At 41.9% G+C, this 22,766-nt stretch overlaps 1 protein-coding gene across 4 annotated transcripts in view; it reads right to left on the bottom strand.

Annotated features, from left to right (window-relative positions):
- The window catches only part of prkcz (protein kinase C, zeta), a 555,970-nt gene that overhangs the window by 380,845 nt on the left and 152,359 nt on the right, over positions 1 to 22,766 (bottom strand). For all 4 annotated transcript variants that reach the window (XM_078557946.1, XM_078557944.1, XM_078557945.1 and 1 more), the window contains exon 3: positions 1,798 to 1,883. In XM_078557946.1, the coding sequence (XP_078414072.1) occupies positions 1,798 to 1,883 (86 nt within the window). The remainder of the gene's footprint in view (positions 1 to 1,797; positions 1,884 to 22,766) is intronic.

Raw genomic sequence — 22,766 nt, 5'->3', positions numbered from 1 at the left:
TTCTATTGAGCCATGGAAATTATGTATACTACACATGCTCAATGAGTAAATTAAACTCAAATCAAAGACTGATCACTTCCTCGTATCCCTCATACCCACTTCTAAGCCTTTTTAAAATTTGTTTCCTGGGGTGTAGGCGTCACTGGCTAGACCAGCATTTATTGACCACCCCTAATTGACCTTGTGGTAGTGGGTGTAGGTACACCCACAGCGCTGTAAGGGAGTGCCAGAATTTTGACCCAGCAACAGTGAAGGAACAACGATTTAGGTCCAAGTCAGGATGGTGTGTGGCTTGGATGGGAACTTGCAAATGGTGTTCCCATGCATCTGCTGCCCTTGTCCTTCAAGGTAATAGAGGTTGTAGGTTTGGACGGTGCTGTTGAAGGAACCTTGGTGAGTTGCTGTGCTGCCCCAGGAAAATAAACTCCCCAAGTCACCTACAATTATTTGTCTGATATTAAGTCCTGGATAAACCACAATTTTGTCCAGCTAAGCATCAGGAATAGATAGTCTACATCCTCCCAGCATCACACCCCCTACCCCACAACAAAGCTATGTTCCCTCACCAATTCCATTTCCTCTCCAGCCATCATCTCAGGCCAAGCAAGACTGTTTTTTAACCTCAGTGTTCTATTCGACCAAGCTGCAGTTTGACTGTATTGTCTCCATCAAATAAAACCACCTATTTCTAACTCCACACCATCATCTATCTACACCCATGCCTCACCCCATCTACTGCTGAAATCATGCATATTTTTTAATCACCTCCAGGCTTGACTATTCCAATAGTGTACTGGCTGAAATCCCATCCCCGAACCTTCATAAACTTGAGCTTATCTGAAACTCTGATGCCTGCTCATCATCAGTCGCTGACTTACATCAGTTCCTGTCCCAGCAATACATACATTTTAAAATTCTCATCCTCATGTTTAAATCCCATCATACCTCCATCTTTCTAAACTCCTCCATCTCTTAGGAAACAGTGTTCCTCCAACTCTAGCCTCTTAAGCATACACCCCTCCTTTTTCCCCACCATTCATGTCCATGCCTTCAGCCATCTAATCCATGGATTCTGGAGTTAGCTCCCGAAACCTCCAACTCTCTCATCTTCAGAATTTTGTTAAAAGATACCTTTTTTTAATCTAGCTTTTAGGTACCTTTCCTATTATCATCATCATATTTGGCTCAGATTAAATTTTTGTCCAATTGCATTCCCGAAAAGCATCGAGGCACATTTTCCTGCATTAAAGTGATATGTAAATGAAGTTGGCTGTATTCTAAAAGTTTTAAATTGTGCATTACCCTTTTAACTCGATAAGCACCAAAATAGCTGGCGAGGACAAATTAGCCAATATTTTATAAGTACACTATTAAGAAAGTCCAAATAACATCCTCTCAAAATGCCTAGTGCCAGCATGTAAAGGCAATTAGCAAAACAAAATTTTTAAAAATATGTTTCAGCTTTCAAGGAGGAAATAGTTGCAAACTGTAGGTTATAGATAACCATGGTGAATGTTGCTTGCGTTGCAATTTAATCGACACAAACAATAGCATGTTGAAACCGAGTGAAATACAACGTCTACTACATTGATGGTCCCTGTGGTAAATAATGCACAAAGCACCACTTAATCTCTCTCTCCCACTCATGCTCCCAAATGGAATATGTTCTGAATATTTTTACATGCATTGCGCCAATGGATGACTAATTACTATAAATACCTGTAATGTCTGGAAAAGGCAACATTAGCACACAAACAGATACCGGTAATGAAAAAGGAAAAAAAGCAATTTACTCACCCTGTTAAATCGTTTGGCCTGAAAGAGATGTCCATTCACACGGTAAAGCTTCCGCCATCTTCTAGCCCCACGCCTATAAATTGATTCTAGAATAGAGAGAAAGAAGATGTAAAAAACCAGCATAGTGTATCGCTTCTTGCAACTGATTAGTAAGCAAGATGCTGTACAATTGGTATGACCATCTCTCTTTCCTTCTCTCTCTGTGTCACAGCACGCCTCACACAGTCTGAGCAACAAACTAAAGAATCATGGAGATCCAGTGACAAGATGCTGCCAGGTTTCTGTGGGACAAAGAGAAAAGAGAAAAAAAAGAAAATCACCCCTTCATTGCCTGTTTATATGCCACATTCACATGTTATTATTTTAATCTTATTGTAATTCCAGGGCTGCTGTCTTTTGAAAACACAGGTGAAACAGAGACAAGGCATGATGTGCATTTGGAGGTTTCCTCGGCTACAGCAGTTTTTTTTTTAAACTGGAATTTTACAATAATTTTGTTGCCATATAATCTGCTGGAGAATAACAAAAACACCAAAGTAGAGGTGTTTGAGCACACCCCTTCCCTCACAGAGTACTTTATACAGGGTTGAAAACAGGGATGCAAAATAGTACTGGCTCTGATGTGAAATCTCGTCACTGTAGCAATTAAATCACAAAGCTATTTGTAAGACAAACACTGCTGTCAACGAGACTAAAGCAGAAAATTAAGCTGATTCCCACATTCTGACTCATACACAATGAGCAGAATTTTTCAAAACACGACACTTGTGTTTTAAAAATAAAACACAACTAATCATAAGAAAGCCAATAAAATGAAAGTCTTGAATTTCTGAAGCACTTTTACGACCTCAGGACATAGCAAAGTGTTTTAAACCTAATGGATTATTTTAAAATTCAATTACTGTTTTGTAGAAAAATGGAAGGAATCAGAAGGATTCAACTGGCACTGGTGCAAATGTTAGTGCATTGGGTTCCTAACCTGTTATCCATCAATAACTAACATTGCAATGTTTGTGAGTGAAAGAAAGAAGGTCAAACCAATTAAATCACTGCTCTGCATTCCATTCCTTATCCTAGGGCAATATTCAGAGAAGGAAGGTTACAGAATAAAAGCAGGCCTTGTGGCAAAATAAGTAGCATCCCTGCTTCTGAGCAAGAAGCTCCTGGTTTGAGTCCAGCTCCAGGACTAGATGGCCAAGCAAGATGCGTTCACAACAAGTTGCGCATCAACCTGCAAATCCTTCTGACACATGTAAATGGCAGATGGTGAAGAATGGGAGAGATTTCTCGTGAGCCTAGGAAGAAAGTTGGAGCATCTACCATCATTATCCATAGTTCCAGACTACAACATGCATGTGAAAAAAAGGGAACTGTAACATACTACCACACAGCATAGTAACAGGCTACTTGATCCTTGGGTTGGATTTTCTCACCCTTGGGGAGACGGGGTTGGAGGCAGGGGTCCGGGGAAATAGGCGTGAGCTGCGTCACGAAGGCACCCCATACATTCCTGCCGCTGGGGAATTTTCCCAAGATCGGGTGGGAAATCATGTCGCCGCCTGCTCCATGGACACAGGTAGCCAATTATGGTAATTGAAGTTCCTATTAGAGACAATTTTGCGCTGGCATTTTACCAACATCAGAGCAGCCCCTGCTGTGTAGTTGCCAGTTCAATCAAGGCATGAACGCTTCCGAGTGCACTTCCATGTTGAGGAACCCCCTCACAGTCCTCAACCTGCCTCAGCAGTGCCCACCTCCCGTGGTGAGGCTGCTGAGGCTCCAGAGCTGTGGGCCCTCTTTTGGGCCTGCAGGATCTAAAAACCCTCCTGTCATTCTTAATAGGACAATGAATGCAGAGACAGCCAAGTAGAAGACCGTTGAGGAAAATTGCGCCAGCATGCGTGCTGCCAGTATGTGGAGGCTATGAACTTCTGTTTGGTCCTGGCATCAAGGTCCTGAAGCCTGAGGGAAAATTCAGCCCATTATGTCGGCAAAATAGCTTTGATACCTCAAATCTTATGCTCCTGTTTTTCCCCATACCCTTTAACATTCCTCTTTTTCAATCAAACATCTAATTCTCTTTTAGTAAACTCTACTTCAACACAAAAATTCTACATTCTAACCACCGTGTGTGTGAAGATTTTTTCCTCCCAACCTTCCCTTCAACTCATTCTATGATTACCTTCAATTTGTGCCCTCTGGTTAATGATTTGTTGACCAACCTACCAGTACCCTTCATCCTCAACAGCTTCAGTGAAAACAAAATAAACTTAAGTCACTCTTCGGAAGTGTAACCAATCATTCCTGGTTACATCCTGCTGAATCTATGCTGCGCAATTTCACTTATGACAATATTTTCTTGAAGCGCCGCTTTTAGCTTCTGAACAACATGACTTTTGTGGTTTAATATCATTGTCGATATGAAGTGTGTCGGTGTAAGGTTTTGGAGCATTATTTTCCAGTTCAAACGCCCAGTTTTAATATCAAGACATTCCTGGGTCAGGGAAAGTCAGATTAGCTGCAGAATAGATTTCTTTCTACAGTAAGGCCTTCATTTTAAGGCACCCTGCTTAAAGTGGTTTTGCTTTAATGTTGTTTATTCTTTATGGCCTCGTTCAATTTGTGGTTTTATATCATCTGCACTCTGGCCCCGCCACCCCATTCTGCACTCCAGGCCAGCCGCCGCCATGTTCTGATGCCGGAGCCGCTGCAGTCACCTGAGACCCAGGCTGCTGAAGGAAAGCAAGGCCTGAGATCTGGGAGCATGGGCGCAGGGCAGGGACAGGAAACGGCCAGCTGCCGATTAGGTGATAAAGTGAGTAACCCGGGGCGGGGGAGGGATTGGGGCCCCTAGCTCTTTCGGCGGCCCCTGTAGACTGTCAGGAAGGGGTCCAGGCTCTGGAGAGAGAAAGAGAGAGAGAGATAAAGACAGAGAGGGAAAGGACAGAGAGACAGAGACTGAATGGAGAAGCAGAGAGAGGGAGTGAGAAAGGAAAGAGAGGCAGTGACAGAAGGGGAAAAGAGAGAGAGACAAGAGACAGAGACAGATTGGGAAAGGGGGGAGGTGGAGAGGGAGAGACAGAGTGAAAGAGAGAGAGACAGAGACAGAATGGGAAAGGGGGCAGAGAGAGAGAGAGAGAGAGACACACACACACAGAGAGAGTGGAAAAGGAGAAAAACAGAGACAAGACAGAGTGAGAAAGGAAAGGAAGCAAAAAGGTTGAGCTAGGTTTCAGGAGTGCTGTGGGTGATACACCAATGCTGTGCAACTTGGGGCTTGTTTGGGTGATTTAGTGTTGAGTTTATATAGTAAATTTGAGTTTATATAGTATTTTTGTTATATCCTATGATTTATTTGATTTCCAAGTTATCCCAGCTAGGGATGCACAGTGCTGATATAGTATTCCAACTTGTACATTGTTTTTTTCTGGGCAAGAAGTGTCTGAAGGAACCTAGCTCCAGCTTTAACATTGATTCCTAGTGGAACCCATGATTCACTAAGTTGTTTCACTTAAAGTCACAATTTTCAGGAACGCAACCACAACTTTAATTGAGGACTTACTTTACTCTGACCCAGCATCAAAAGAATACCCAGTACTGCACCAATATTACACGTGCTAATTTCCAACATCAGTCATATATTTGAGTGTGACAATTAATGGACAATTGGGGCAGTTGAATACTATAAAGCCACGTCAACAGGTCTGAATTTTTAATGAGAGGCTACGGTGAAGTTGAATGCACAAGTAAATAGGTTGGGCTTGAACTGTGCATTATAAGTAGGAACTTGACTTTTCAGCTGTTAAGTTTCAAAGGGAGTTTAGAAGTGACCAGGGACTTCAACAACTTACAAAGAAAAGGTTATTAAATTTTATTTTACCCAAAAGTGGAGGCAATAGGAAGACATGAAAGATTTTTATATTTTGGGAAAATTGAGTTCAGAGAGGTGCTTAGAACAATGGAGTTCAAGGTCAATGGGGATAAAGATATTTAAGAAAAGATGTTTAGTTGAGTTGTGTTGGCTGTGTAGGGGAGATGTTCTGAGACCAGCTCTGTGCTGAGGAAAGTTGTGAATTTGAAGTAGCCATCCAGTTTCAAGCCAGAGAAGTCTTTGTTTTCAGACAGCGGTGTGTTCCTGAGTTTCCTTTGTTTTTTTTTCAACAGCAGAGTGAAAGGGAGTGGGAAGTCATGTGGTGTCCTTTACTAAAGTGACAGCAGTTTTGCCTTGGGTAATATTACTGGATGTTTATGGCTAAAAATCTATAAGGGAACTGTTGCCATGTAGTTTACTTGTGTATTTTAACCAAGTGGGTTTCTTGTGGGAATGTTTAAAAGTCTGTTTAACTGTGTAATTTTAGTCTTGTGTTTAAGGTTTTCTTTCCTTCTTGTTAATACACATTTTAATTTTAAAATCCTAAAAATATTACTGGGATTCTATGTTTCTGGGATCAGTAGTTTTCCCCTCATTTTCAAAATACGAATAAAGAAGTTATGATCAATAAGACAAGTTTCCCTCTGGGAACTCAACTAACATCGGCTGTGGTTGCAACAACAGTTTAAGAAATATGGGTCTACTGGTTAAGATGGAGATTAAGAGTTTTTTTTCTCTCAAAGGGTAGTTAGTATGTGGAATTTTCTTCCCCAGAAAGCAGTGGAGGTGGGTCATTTAACTTATTCAAGGCAGAGTTAGACAGATTTTTGACAGACCAGGGAGTCAGAGGTTACGGGGGACAGACAGCAAAATGGAGTTGAGACACAACCAGATCTTTTTTTAAAAATTCATTCATGGGATGTGGGCTTCGCTGGCTGAGCCAGCATTTATTGCCCTAGTTGCTCTCGAGAAGGTGGTGGTGAGCTGCCTCCTTGCACTGCTGGTGTAGGTACACCCACAGTGCTGTTAGAAAGGGAGTTCCAGGATTTTGACCCAGTGACAGTGAAGGAACAGTGATATATTTCCAAGTCAGGATGGTGAGTAACTTGGAGGACGACTTCCAGGTGGTGGTGTTCCCATCTATCTGCTGCCCTTGTCCTTCCAGATGGCAGTGGTCATGGGTTTGGAAAGTGCTGTCTCAGCAGCTTTGGTGAATCCCTGCAGTGCATCTTGTAGATGGTACACACTGCTGCTACTGTGCATCGGCGGTGGACGGAGTGAATGTTTGTGGATGTGGTGCCAATCAAGCGGGCTACTTTGTCCTGGACGGTGTCAAGCCTATAAAGTGTTGTGGGAGCTGTACTCATCCAGGCAAGTGGGGAGCCAGGAGGTGGGTTACCCATTGCACAATTCCTGGCCTCTGACCTGCTCTTGCAGCCACAGTATTTATATGGCTAATCCAGTTCAGTTTCAGGTCAATGGGAACCCCCAGGATATTGATAGTGGGGGATTCCGTGATGGTGGTGCCACTGAGCATCATGAGGCGATGGTTGGATTGAATGGCAGAGCAGGCTTGAAGGGCTGAATTCCTTCTCCTGCCCTTAAGTCCTATGTTGTGGACAAATGCATCAAACATTGTGGTCTACATTTTGCTGCACAACATAAATGGATTTCACTTGAGCAAAATAAGGACTGCAAGATAAATTAAGGTAATTGCAAACGGAAGTTAGCCAAAATTGTGACAATTAGCGATGAGTCTCAACTTTGTTGGGCTATCCAGCATGATGCACAACCCCGCCAGATATCTTTCAAGAGAATGTTCCATCCTTTCACTTATGTATGAGCAATATCACGGCGGTTCACCTTTCCAGAGAAAAGATGATCTGATTTGAGGGGACAACTTCATTCATTCAAAGAGATGACCAAAATATTAGTACCAATTTACATATTAACCATATCTAGTTGTTGCAATCTCGATGGGGATGGCGATTTCAATTTTCACAGGAAACTAGTATGCACACTGAATTCCTGCGAGTAGTCAATCTGTGATTTCTACTACCCAAGAGAATGGTACAAAACTATGAGCTAAACCTCCATCAGTATAATGCAGTAAATAAACTGAGTACCACATGACTGATAATTTACTAATTTAAATGATGGAAGATACAAATCTCAAATAATATTCATACCTACCTACCATTTTACAAAGCTAGGCTTGCAAATAATTTTATTCTCACTTCCCAAAAACCCTCAGTTATTTACAAAACATATTTTGTCTGAAAAGCAAGAATGGATTTGCAGTATTTGTTTCATGCACAAGCATTTTTGTCATTCTTCTGTTATCTCCCCCAACATCTATTTCCATGTTGTTCATATAATTAAAAAGATTGCACCCTGCTTTTTGCAGAAGCTGCTATTTACTTCTATGCCCATCCCTCCTCTCTGCACCTTTCAGTTCTCTAAATCTGCTGCTTCATTCCTCCTCTTACTCCAACATATGTGCTACAGCCTTCAGCCCACTTTGGTCCTCCCAAATGCAACCCACTCCACATCAATCTTATTTTTGAAGATTTTTTTTTAAACATACTTTTGGCAATCCCTTCCAACTTCTAGCATTAATTTCGTCTCTGCTTAAGTAGCTTGGGGTATTTTGCTACTTAAATAATAAATAGTAAAAAAGTAGTAGGAGGAGGGGTTGGGGCCAATTAAGGGCTTACAAGGGGATTTATACATGGAGGCAAAGGGCTTGGTTGAGGTATTAATTGAGTATTTTGTCTTTGTCTTCACCAAGGAAGAAGATGTTGTCAAATTCAGTGAAAGAGGAGCTGGTTGAGACATCGCATGGACTAAAATTGATCGAGGGAGTGTTAAAGGCTGGCTGTAGCAAAAGTCACCAGGTCCGGTGAGATGCATACAAGAGTACTGAGGGAAGTAAAGGTGGAAATTGTACAGGCACTAGCCATAATTTTCCAATTCTCCTTAGCTACAGGGATGGTGCATGAGGACGTGAGAATTTAAATGTTACATCCTTTTTTGAACAACAGTGTAAGGATAAGCCCAGCAACGACAGACCAGTCAGTTTAACGTCTGTGGTGGGAAAGCTTTTGGAAACTATAACCCGAAACAAAATTAACAGTCATTTGAGCAAGTGTGAATTAAGGAAAACTAATATGGATTTGTTAAAGGCAAATAATGTTTAATCAATTTTATTTGTGTTTTCAATGAGTTTATAGTGGAGGTTGATGATGCAGTTGATGCGGTTTACATGGACTTTCAGAATGTCTTGTGGTGCAGTAGGTAGCACCCCCGCCTCTGAGGCAGAAGCTCTGGGTTCAAGTCGCACTCACATGCCAATGGCAGGTGGTAAGAGCAGGAGACATTCCTGGTCAGCCATGTGGTGGAAAGAACATTGGAGCCTCTACCATCGTTCCAGACTACATCATGCATGCTGCCACAGCAACTCGGATGGCCCAAGTGAACTGTAACACACGACCACAACATGGATTTTCAAAAACTGTTGGATGAAGTGCCAAAATTGTCAGCAAAGTTATCCCATGGAATAAAAGGGACAATGGCAACTTGGAAGTTGGCCAGTGTCAGGAAAGAAAGAGAAATGGTAAATGTTTTTTTCCAGACTGATGGAAAGTATACAATGGGGTTCCACAGGGGTCAGTACGAGGACCACTGCTTTTCTTGATCTGCATTATTGATCTAGACTTGGGTACAGAGGGCACAATTTTAAAAGTTGGAAGCATTGTGAACTGCGAGGAGGATAGTGATGGACTTTCAAAAGGCCATAGGCAGGCTGGTGGAATGGGCAAAAACATGGCAGATGAAATGAAGTGCAGAGAAATGTGAAGTGAGACATTTTAGTAAGAGGGGAGACAATATAAAGGATTCAAATCTAAAGGGGGTGCAGGAACTGAGGACCTGGGGGTGTATGTGCACTAGGTTGAGAAAGTGGTTAATAAGGCATACAGGCTTTATAAATAGGGGCACAGAATACAAAAGTAAAGAAGTTATGGTGAACCTTTATAAAACACCAGTTCAGTCTTAACTGGAGCATTGACACATTTATTTAGGATTTTCACACCAATCTTCTTCTTTACACATTCCCTCCTGAAGACAATGACTCATATTGTTGGTATGAATCAGAGAATCACATTGCAGAAGAAGCCCTTCGGCCCGTCGAGTCTGCACCAACATGTGAGAAACACCTGACTTACCTACCTACCTAATCCCATTTACCAGCAATTGGCCCATAGCCTTGAATGTTATGATGTGCCAAGTTCTCATCCAAGTACTTTTTAAAGGATGGATGTGAGGCAACCCGCTTCCACCACCCTCCCAGGCAGTGCATTCCAGAACGTCACCACCATCTGGGTAAAAAAGTTTTTCCTCACATCCCCCCTAAACCTCCTGCCCCTCACCTTGAACTTATGCCCCCTTGTGACTGACCCTTCAACTAAGGGGAACAGCTGCTCCCTATCCACCCTGTCCATGCCCCTCATAATTTTGTACACTTCGATCAGGTCGCCCCTCAGTCTTCTCTGCTCCAACGAAAACAACCCAAGTCTATCCAACCTCTCTTCATAACTTAAATGTTTCATCCCAGGCAACATCCTGGTGAATCTCCTCTGCACCCCCTCCAGTGAAATCACATCCTTCCTATAATGTGGTGACCAGAACTGCACACAGTACTCCAGCTGTGGCCTCACCAAGGTTCTATACAACTACAACATGACCTCCCTACTTTTGTAATCTATGCCTTGATTGATAAAGGCAAGTGTCCCATATGCCTTTTTCAGCACCCGACTAACATGCCCCTCCGCCTTCAGAGATCTATGGACACACATGCCAAGGTCCCTCTGTTCCTCAGAACTTCCCTGTGCCATGCCGTTCATTGAATACTTCCCTGTCAAATTACTCCTTCCAAAGTGTATCACCTCACACTTTTCAGGGTTAAATTCCATCTGCCACTTATCTGCCCATTTGACCATCCCGTCTATGTCTTCCTGTAGCCCAAGACACTCAACCTCACTGTTAACCACCTGGCCAATTTTTGCGTCATCCGCAAACTTACTAATCCTACCCCCCACACAGTCATCTATGTCGCTTATATAAATGACAAATAATAGGGGACCCAGCACAGATCCCTGTGGTACGCCACTGGACACTGGCTTCCAGTCACTAAAGCATCCTCTGCCTCCTACAACTAAGCCAATTTTGAATCCACCTTATCAAATTACCCTGTATCCCATGTGCATTTGCCTTCTTTATAAGTCTCCCATGTGGGTCCTTGTCAAAGGCTTTGTTGAAATCCATACAAACTACATCAACTGCACTACCCTCTTCTACACACCTGGTCACCTCCTCAAAAAATTCAATCAAATTTGTTAGGTATGACCTCCCTCTGACAAAGCCATGCTGACTATCCCTGATCAAACCTTGCCTCTCCAAGTGGAGATAGATACTCTCCTTCAGAACTTTCTCCAATAGTTTCCCTACCACTGACGTGAGACTCACTGGCCTGTAGTTCCCTGGCTTATCTCTACAACCCTTCTTAAATAGCGGAACCACATTAGCTATTCTCCAGTCCTCTGGCACCTCCCCCGTGGCCAGAGAGGAATTAAAAATTTGGGTCAGAGCCCCTGTGATCTCCTCCCTTGTCTCCCTCAGCAGTCTGGGACACAAATCATCTGGATCTGGAGATTTGTCCACTTTTAAGCCTGCCAACACCTCCAATACCTTGTCACGCCCTATATCAATTTGCTTAAGAACCTTGCAGTCTCTCTCCCCGAGTGCCCGGGACCAGCATGTGTGCAGGAAGTGTGTCCAGCTGCAGCTCCTGGAAGTTCAGGTTTCAGAGCTGGAACAGCGGCTGGGGACATTGGAGCATCCGCGAGTCTGAGAGCATCGTGGATAGCACGTTTAGAGAGGTGGTCACACCGCAAATGAAGGGACTTGAGGAAGGAAGGGAATTAGTGACCACCAGGCAGTCCAAGAGAAACAGGCAGGTAGTTCAGGAGTCCCCTGGGGTCCCGCTCACAAATCAGTATTCCGTTTTGGAGGCTGATGAGGGCGCTGGTTCCTCCAGGGAGTGCGGACAAAGCCAAGCTTCTGGCACCACAAGCAGCCTGTCTGTACAGGAGGGGAGGAAGAGCAATGGTAATAGGAGATTCTACAGTCAGAGGAACAGATAGGCGCTGCTGTGGCCATCAACGTGACTCCAGGACGGTATGTTGCCCTCCCTGGACATACCATCCTGGAATCACATTGACGGCCACAGCTGCACCTATCTGTTCCCCTGATTATGACCACCTGGAAATGTCTCCAGCTTCCCACATGGGGCACGAGGAGTACACCACGGTGTTGAGCGCTCCTGCCATGACTTATCCATTTAAATTAAACCTGCATGGTTTCATAACATTTAGCATCCTTTGAATATCTTACCCACACATCCAGTCTTCACACAGGCCTAAAATAACCCCAGTCTATCCAATCTCTCCTCATAACTAAAACTCTCCAGCCCAGGCAACTTCCTGGTAAATCTCCTCTGCACTCTCTCTAGTGCAATCACATCTTTCCTATAATGCAGATTCCAGAACTGCACGCATTACTCTAGCTGTAGTTTAACCAGCGTTTTATACAGTTCCAGCATAAAATCCCTGCTCTTATATTCAATGCCTCAGCTAATAAAGGCAAGTATCCCATATGCCTTCTTAACCACCTTATCTACCTGTCCCGCTACCTTAAGGGACAGGTGGGCATGTACACCAAGGTCCCTCTGCTCCTCGGTACTTTCCAGGGTCCTTCCATTCATCGTGTATTCCCATGCCTTGTTTGTCCTGCCCAAGTGCATCACCTCACACTTATCTGGATTAAATTCCATTTGCCACTGATCAGACCCATCTGACCAGCCCTTCTATATCCTCCTGTAATCTAAGGCTATCCTCCTCACTATTTACCACCCCACCAATTTTCGTGTCATCCGCGAACTTACTGATCAATCCTCCTACATTCAAGTCTAAATCGTTTATATATACCACAATCAGCAGGGGACCCAACACCGATTCCTGTAGAACCCCACTGGACACAGGCATCCAGTCACAAAAACACCCCTCGACCATCACCCTCTGCTTCCTGCCACTCAGCCAATTCTGGATCCAATTTGCCAAATTGCCTTGGATCCCATGAGCTCTTACCCTCGTTATCAGCCTCCCACGCAGGAACTTATCAAACGTTTTGCTGAAGTCCAAGTAGACTACGTCAAACGCGTTGCCCTCATCTACACACCTGGTCACCTCTTCGAAAAATTCAATCAAATTGGTCAGACATGACCTCCCCTTAACAAAACCATGCTGACTGTCCTTGATTGTTCCCTGCCTCTCCAAGTGTAGATTAATTCTGTCCCTCAGAATTGCTTTCAATAGTTTCCCCACCACTGAGGTTAGACTGACTGGCCAGTAGTTCCCTGGTTTATCCCTTCCTCCCTTCTTGAATAACAGTACCACATTGGGTGGGTGGGGCGGGGGGTGCAGGGCAGTGAAGGGTCTATCTTCCCAGGTCAGTTTTGCTGCAATCCTGACTGATGACTGCAGCTAGTGCAGGGCTGCTGGCCATCTCAGAATTACCTCAGCAGCTACTACTATGTAACGCTCACACAAACTCACCTTCCAGCTACCATACATTACCACAGGAGGGGATTGAGAAGAAATGACTAATCCTGTGCTTCTCGTTGATTTTCGCCCCAGCTTTTAAAAACCAACCAACAACTGTCAAAGTGGTTCCACCTTTGCATGCAGACAGCAATACATCAACTATTCACAGCCGCACATATGTCACGTGCACCATTCCTCCAGGCATCCCATGTGCCTCTGTGAGAGCCAGGCCCCACCCACCAAATCAAAGTAGCAACCATGGAACTGATGGCATACACTCTTAGCATTCTTCAAAAAAAGTAGAGACAGTGAATTGATTTTGATCTTCCAGAATTCCCTAGATTCCAGAATTTTCCCCACGGATCGGAAGACAGGGGAGACAAAAAACGGGAAACTATATATCAGTTAGTCTGACATCAGTTGTAGGAAAAATACTAGAATCTATCATAAGGGATATAATAAGATGACACTTAGAGAATTTTAATATGATTATGCACAGTCAACACAGATTTATACAAGAGAAATCGTGTTTGACAAATTTTAGTTTTTTTGAGGGTATAACTAGTAGAGTGGATAAGGAGGAACCATTGGATGTCGTGCATTTAGATTTTTAAAAAGTACTCAGTAAGGTGCCGCACAAGATGATATTACAGAAAATTAAGGCTCATGGAATTGGGGATAATACATTAGAAGGAGGACTGGTTAACAGACAGAAATCAGAGTAGGAATAAACAGGTCATTTTCAAGTTTGCAGGAGGTTTTCATATGTAACCATGCAACCCCCTCCTTCCCTTGCCATCCCCATCAAGCCATTCATCCTTCTCATACCACCACTCTGATGTCATCCCCTCTCTCCTACACCAGCCCCATTCCATGCCATTCCATCCTTCCCATACCATCTCTTGCATGCATTCTCCATTCCAAGACATTCTGTCCTTCTCCTGCCAACCCTCCAATGCTAGCAGAGAACCACAAAACACTGGTGGTCAAATTAGTATCTTAATTGCAACTGTACTTCTTCAAACACAAGATTTCTAGTTCTTCTATCACTAAAGACTTTAGCAGAAACACTTCTCACCCTGGAAAAAGCTACATAATGCTGTCCATGTGTAAAAACAGGCCTAGTAATATAAACACATGGCCAGATTCCTGACAAAGTTTCTGACTTCATCATCATTATAAGAATATGAAATCTAATTGGAAGCTGTTTTCTCCTGAGTTGAAAAGGCAGGTTTACATCTGTTGAACTCAATATTATTTGACAAATAAACAATTTCCTTGAAATCTACCAGTTATAATTTCAGCATCTATCCACAATCCAAGAAAACAGCTTGTTAACTATAAATCTTGCTCCATGACAATATCCTTATTTAGGATTCAAGTTTCGCTCCCTCCTCTTGGTGCAGTGCCATACCCATTGGAATTAGACTGAAGGTCACAGACTGGTATCATCATCTTCGTCTATAGAGTTGACTCTGATGTATTCTTTTAATTCACCTGACAGCTTTTCTAAAATATTTCTCATTTTTAGCGTAAAGAATAGCTTTCGAATAATAAGCTGTATTGAATACATCAATGCTTTTGCCAAATTGGAAATAAACACAATTTGGCTCCCCAGAAAATCAATTCTCTGGTATTTCAATTGAATCTCCCAATTTTCCATCCCCTAAAGCTCCCCAAAATGTGCCCAGGAATCTTCCTTCAAAAATTTTTGTTCAAAAAAAAATTGGCTACCTAGTGGTTCATGACAAGGGTGGTGAAACTCTTTTGAGTTATCAACAGTCACAGATTGCAACTCTTTCGAGTACAATCACAGTTCTTGGTTTCCGGGAGTGGGACATGAACCCACAACCCTCTGATTCAAAGGCGAGGGTGCTATGAACTGAGCCACAGCTGACACCTCACAAGGGTGGTGAATGTGCACCATCTCCTCCCACCCAATAACCATAAACAGAGGACCTCGCACCTTACTGCAAGTGCATCGTGATAGATCAAAAAATTGTTATACTCAAGTCTACTCAGTTTTTTTTTTAAACAATAAAATTGTAAAATATCTAATTAACCAACGATCATTGCGCAGGTGGTGCAGCAGGCATCATCCACTAAATAAACCCAACAACAGATACACCCTTAAACTGGCCAATCAAAATAGTCTAGACAAACAAAATCAATATATTATTATAGATTTTAAAGTTATGAAGGGTTTGATAGAGAGAATAAAGAAACTTTTTCCTCTGGTTGGGGAATCAGTGACAAGCATTCATCAATTTAAAATTGCCACTAAGAAATAAGGAGAGGGGCTAGGTGAAAGTTCTTTACATAGAAGGTTGTTGGAACACAGGATGCTTTATCACTGGGAGAAGTTGAGAAAACAATCGTTACATTGTTGAAGGGAAAATGTTTGAAGCAGAGCAACACACTGGCTATGGGGATAACAAGGGACAGTGGGATTAGTATTGGGCCAAATAGCCTTTTCCTGTGCTGTAAACTTGTATGGTTCCAAATTTCTAATGTCAAAATTAAGTGTTTAAATAAAAGTATATTTCACAATATGATTGAACATGGTAAACATCTGGGTTTGGCTCGAAAGTTTTCTCTCACAATAGTTGAGCAAAGTTTTCACCCACTTCAGTATACTGAGCAGCAGGAGGTGCAGGTGCAGCTTTTCAGTGTGCAATGTGTGCATAAGTATGAATTGGTGGGTCCTCCTATCCTACAAGGATTTGAAAGTTCGTAAATTGTTCCAAAAGGAGGCCCTTGCCTCCATCCCACTCCCATGCCGATAGGTCAGTGCTCTCGTAATATTACATGACATAATACCCTTATATAAAATCTCCACCTCACCATGAACAACATTACAGGAAAAATATTTAAAAACTTTTACAATCGTGTGCACTTTTTGTAGAACTTGAATATTTTCATGATTCTGTCATACCACCTTATAACCAGAAGTACTGAAGTATTCTAATTATTATACTTTCCTTTAAGTACTTTTGCTATTATTAGTGCTGTTGAGCCTCAAACTGTCTTGGCTATGCCCACTACAAGTTGCTGCCATTAAAAATCAAGTATTTCATACCGCATTAAAAATTAACAAAACTTTTTTCAGACCAATGTGACCTCAAAAGAAGGAATTGGGTTTTGTGAGCAGCAGTAGCCATGAATTAGTTAGATAAGTAAATGCAGCCTTCAAAGCAAGGAATCAGACTTCAGGCAGGAATTAAGTGAATGGGAATTAAATAAATAGATGCGGCCGAAGGACATTCACATGGGCTTTCATGGGAGTACACCCGTCGGTAGATAAATAAGTATAATTCATATATTCACTTAGGCTTGGAAGGAGGGGTGGAAAGAAAGAGAACCAGCCAGGAATTAAATAAATGACTATATCTTCCACAAACTGAATCAGGCTTCAAGTAGGATTAGACCAGCTGGGATCTAAGTAAATATAATTCAGCCTGAACAAATACAACTGGATTTTAGGGAATAGACTAGCCATGAATTAAGAAATTAATTGCGTCTAGACAAATTGACCAGGGCCTTCAGAAAAAGCATGTCAACCACAAGTTAGATAAATGCATACACCCTAAATACGTGCAATAAGATTTTGAGGGGCCCATCTAGCTACAAATTATGAATTCAATAAATCAGAACTAAATAGGTCAAATTGTCTTTGTGGGGTATGGGGAAGAGTGGACTAGCTACAACTTACTTAAATGCTCCCCGAACTAATTCGGTCAAGTATTGGGAAATGGGCCTGCCATAAACCAATCAAGTAAATAAACAGGCATAGAACAGAGGAAAATAGGCTTCAGGGGCAATAGGATTGTTCCAAAATAATAAACAAATTTACCCGCTTCCAAACAGCATCATATCCACCTCAAAAACTCTTTCCTCAGGCTTCCTGTCAGCAACATAGTAGGACTAAATGATTCCAATTATTTTCTGTTATGTCTCAACTTGAGATAACAAAAAGGGAGGAGCCAAGCAACAGCCAACCTGGAGAAATCTTTAAAAAATGAGTAGCCCCTGATAATCTCAGCACCTACAGACCATTCGTCCACTGGATATACCTGAAGCAAGGTTTTAAAAAGAACAAAAGACTTGCAACTAAACATTAGACTTGGACTCCAGATCCAATACGGTTTGCAGCAATGTCACAGAAGATCCATTAACATTGAATTGAGGTGCTGTCGTTCACTATTATGCCTGGCAACGGTACACTCTGCACCATTGAAACATAACACAGATCTGCTGGACATATACGGCAAAGCTTATTGAAGAATAATCTGCACCAATCACCAGAAAGCCTGAATCTATACATTATAGAGAAAGATGGTTGTTTGAGAATGATTCCAAAAAAATCACTGATGGAAAGTCAGATGGCACCCCAAACCACCTCTTGTAGTTAAAGGAAAATATGCTCAAATTTAACAGCTCTCTCAGCAATTGAATAGCCCATCAAAACTTAACACCTGGACACTCACTTTTGACACCTGGACACTCACTTGTGCTGGAGAGCTGTACACATTGACAATAGGTTATGCCTTTGAGAAAGGAGTATCTGTACTAATTAATCTTCAAAGGTATTGCACATATAAATAGTCGTTTGGTAGAACAGAATTTGTACATTGCTGAAAGAAGACATTTTGTCGAAGATTTTCTTCTTGCACTCATCAGGACAATCGTAAAAATACCAATATTAGGGTTACTGTATGAGAAGAAAGTACTGATTGGTTGGCAGGTGGACACTGATTGGGTAGCGGCGTTGCCATGGAGAATGCAGTAGTTAATGTTGACTTGACAGTTAACTGCCAAGCATTGTTTGAAATTTTAAACCAGGCAGCTTGACTCTGAGTGGTCAAGGCATTGCTCTGAGGAATGAACCAGCAAATGGCTATCATTTATTATCACCCCATGGCAACACCTCTACCAGTGTTCACTTGCCAACCAATCAACACACTATTCCAGGATCGATTTCTTATGTTGCGTTCTTTGTCAGGTGCACCATAAAGCATACATATATTTCAGTAAGGCGCATTTGTTTTAAGTATTTATTTTTAACAACATAAATAAAACTGATTTTCTCTTGATTACTGCAAGGCTTCAATGGGAATGTGCCCTGGGTTCTTTCCCTTGAACTAATTACGCTGTACCATGATATGTGCAAGGTGGATAGGGGTCAACGCCCTTTGACTGTTTTTCCGATCTCTCTATAATCCAGTTGAGAACAGATATCGGAAACAAGCCTTACACAGCTTGTACTGTTGTTGTGAGTGAAAGACTTCCATAGGACTTAGGAGCAGGAGTAGACCATTGGGCACTCTGATCCTGCTCCGCCACTGGCTGATCTGATTGTGATCTCAATTCCACTTTCCATCTGCCCCCCATAACCCTCAACTCCCCGTCTATCAAAAATCTATCTAACTCAGCCTTGAATAAATTCAATGACCCAGCGTTAATGGCCTTCTAGGGAAGAGAATTCCACAGACTAAAGACCCCGAGAGAAAAAAGTTCTCCTCATCCCTGTCCTAAAAGGGAGGCCTCTTTTGTTTAAATTACGTATCCGATTTCTAATTTCTCCAACAAGAGGAAACAAACTCCTGGTATCCAGCCTAGTCCCCTTAGGATCTTAACCGTTTCAACGAGATTACCTCTTGTTCTCCTAAACTCCAATGGGTATAGGCCCAACCTGTTCAACCATTCAAATGATAAGCCCTTCATTGCAGGAATGAGCTGAGTGAACCTTCTCTGTACTGCTTCTAATGCAATTATATCTGTTTTCAAATAAGGAATACTCCAGGTGTGGTCTCACCAACACCCAGTAAAACTTCCCTACTTTTACATTACATTCCCCTTTCAATGAATGACAACATTCCATTTTCCTTCCTAATCACTTGCTGTAACTGCTTTTTGTGATTCATGTACTAGGACACCCAAACCCCTCTGTACTACCAACTTCTGCATTCTCTCTTAATATACTATTGCTTTTCCACTCTCCCTGCCTAAGTGGACAAGTTCACATTTTCCCACATTATACTCCATTTGCTAATTTTTTAACCTATCAGTACCCCTTTGTAGACTTTAACTCAACTTGACAACTTACCTTCCTAGCTATCTTGGTGTCATTGACAAATTTAGCTACCACACATTCAATTCTTTCATCCAAGTTATTGATATAGACTGTAAATAGTTGAAACCCTGATCCCTGTGGCACTTCACTAGTTACAGCTTACCAACCTGAAAAAACTCATCCCTACTCTCTACTTCCTGTTAGCTAATAAATCCTTCATCCTAATAATATGCTAATATGTTACCCTGCACCATGAACTCTTGTGTTATCTTGTAGTGATGTGGCACCTTATAAAATGCCTTTTTGATATCCAAGTGCACCACATCTACAGATTCCCCTTTATCTTACTTCAAAAAACTCTAATACTTTTTATTCGTTCGTGGGATGTGGGCATCATTGGTTGAGCCAGCATTTATTGCCCATCCTTAATTGCCTCATGATGATTTTCTAAGTATCTTGCTATAACCTCCTTGCTAATGGATTCTAGCAATTTCTCTATGACAGATGTTACGCTAACTTGCCTATAGTTTCCAGCTTTCTTGAATAAAGGTGTTACATTTGCTATTTTCCATCCACAGGGATCCTAAGGAATTTTGGAAGACTATAACCTATGCCTCTACTATCTCTGCAGCCACTTCTTTTAAGATCCTAGGATGCAGGCCATCTGGTCTTGGAGACTTGTCAGCCTCCAAGCCTAATAATTTTCCCAGGACCTTTTCCCTGATGATTGTGATTGTTTTAAGTTCCTCCATCTCTTTCACCTCTTGATTTTCAAGCATCTTTTAAGTTTTCTAAGTTTTCTACAGTGAAGAGAGACACAAAATACCTGTTCAACACCTCTGCCATTTCCTTGTTTTCCATTATCATTTTCCCAGACTGACTCTTTAGACAACTAACACTAGCTGTAGTTACTCTTTTCCTACTTAAATGCTTGAAGAAACTCTTGTTATTTGTTTTTATATTACTAGCTAGCTTTCTCTCATTCTCTCATTTCTCCGTCATTATTTTTCGAGTCATCCTTTGCTGGTTCTTAAAATCAGACCAATCTTCGGACCTACCAAGATTTCTTTCAATTTGATACTATTCTTAACTTCTTTATTTAGCTACAAATGATACATCCTTCTCAAAGAGTCTTTCTTTCTCACTGGGATAAATCTTTGCATATTATTTTGTGTTTTGTACGTATATATTGCAGTGAATACTATAGAAATACAGGCATAATCTCACTTCACAACATAATCATAATATAGAATTTGAGATCCTAAACATTTCTATAATGCTTATGTAAATAAAACATTTCACAAAGCGGAAAGAATGGATGTTGGGAAGTGACAGAGAAGGGGAGAGATTAAAAGCACAAAGAAGGACTCTGATGAGGTTTTGAAGGGGCGATGAAAACAACAAAGCAAAGCAACTTTGACAATTATTTCCACAGGGTAGAAATAAATGACTACAAGATCAGGCACTAATGGTAAAGTGCCAGGAATGAGGAATAAGCAACAAGCCAATGATGGAGGAATTTCAGACATGTGCAGGAATGTGTGTCTGGTGAAGAATCATTCAAATAGGGATATGAAAACTAATTCACAGGGCCACATGCTGCCAGTGGAAAATGGCAAAAGGGACAGTTTTAACAAAGTGGAATTTTACACGAGATGAAGGACACAGGCTACAGACTTCTAAAAGTCAGAGGCTGCAAACTGAAGGTAGGTGATGAGAGCATCAGAGAAACCAACCCTCTAGAGAAAGGCTCAGTGTTCCAGCTGCAGTGAGGGACAAGGCAGGAGTGTAAACAAACGATATTTAATTACAAAGAAAAGCAATCTCGCCAAAGTAGTGAATATGAGGTAACAAGCTTAAGTGAACTGCACACCAAGATACTGCATCTTCAGATTTAGCCTGATGAGCAACAGGAGAAATTCATGAAGGCAAAATCAGAGATCCATAGATGCTGGCAGGAACTGGAGGATGGCTTGACCTTTACCAATTTTCTACTAAATTCATCCAACAATTTGAATTTTACATACCACCTACTCGTGCAAAAAACCTCTTTTAGGGGCATAAGGGAAAAAATGGATGGTGTGATTAAAAGTTTGGTTAAACTGGTGAGTTTTAAATGAATAGTCTTTAATGAGGAGAGGTGGAAAGATTGAGGAGGGAATTTCAGAGTCTGGGGCCTAGGCAGCTGAAGGCCCATCCGCCCATGGTGAAATGAAGGGATTGGGGGATGCACAAAAGGCAAGAAACAGGTTAGAGAATTTCAGGATAGGGAAGAGCAAGGATTTAAACACCAAGAATGAGAATTTATAATTGAGGCAATGGGGATGATGGGTGATGGGGGGGGGGGGGGGGGGGGGGGGGGAGTGGCAGGCTAAGGGCCACTGTAGGTTAATAGGAATATGGGAGGGGGAATAAGCGGGAATTTGGGCACAATCAGCTTCTACTTTTTAAGCAAGGGGAAAATTTTCATTTGAATGCAGAGGTGCGTGAGGACAGCATTGGTTAGGCAGCACTTAGAATGATTCAAAGTTTACAGAGAATGAAGGATGGGAGGCCAACCATAAGACAAATGGAACAGTTGGGTCTAAAGGTGACAAAGACATGTGTGAGAGTTTAAGCAGTTGATGGGCTGAAGTAGGGGCAACGGTAAGTGATGTTACAGAGGTGGAGGTGGCCAACTTGTGTGATGTGGTGGGTATGGCTCACCTTAGCTCCTTAATTAAATACCAAGATTGCAAACAGCCTGTTTGAGCCTGAAGACGTTGGCTGAGGGGGGTTTGGACATCTTGGACATAATGTTAGCACCAACCTATACTCAGTTACTGGTGTAGAAAAAGAGGTATAATTGAGGACAGAAGTGAAACTGATTCAAATGAGCATCGGTTTCTTTTTCATCCTTCATTAATCAACCAACCCTAATGTGCTTTTAAGCAGCTACTCCAGTACTCAACAGTGCAGGCAAAGATCCAGTGCAGAAACAATGGAGCTACTGACCTTCTTTACAGCAAAATCTTCCAGTTCAAACCAAATATGGGTGCAATATTCTGTTGGGCATATAACATTTTAAAAAGCTCTCACTTTAACTTTCAGTATCATAAGTCTTTACTTTATAACCTGCCAGTCTATGATATTTAAAAATTAATCTGCTCCCTTGCTGTCTCTACCAATTTGTGAACTTCTTGGCTGGTATCATACATAATTGAGGATAGATAGGCAAAAAGTTACAAAATATTGACCAATACGGTTTTAGGTTCAGTAGATGGAGCTGCACAAATTCAGGCAATCGCAGACATTTCTGAAAGCTGCAAAGAAACTGGAACCAAAGTGTTTGCTCAAACAGCAGCATCTGATCAAATAGCAATAC

This window comes from Cetorhinus maximus, chromosome 15 (genome assembly GCF_964194155.1).
Source record: "Cetorhinus maximus chromosome 15, sCetMax3.hap1.1, whole genome shotgun sequence".
In the NCBI taxonomy this organism is placed as follows: Eukaryota; Metazoa; Chordata; class Chondrichthyes; order Lamniformes; family Cetorhinidae; genus Cetorhinus; species Cetorhinus maximus.
Note: the sequence above shows the minus strand (reverse complement) of the source record. Positions and strands in the feature narration are given on the sequence as shown.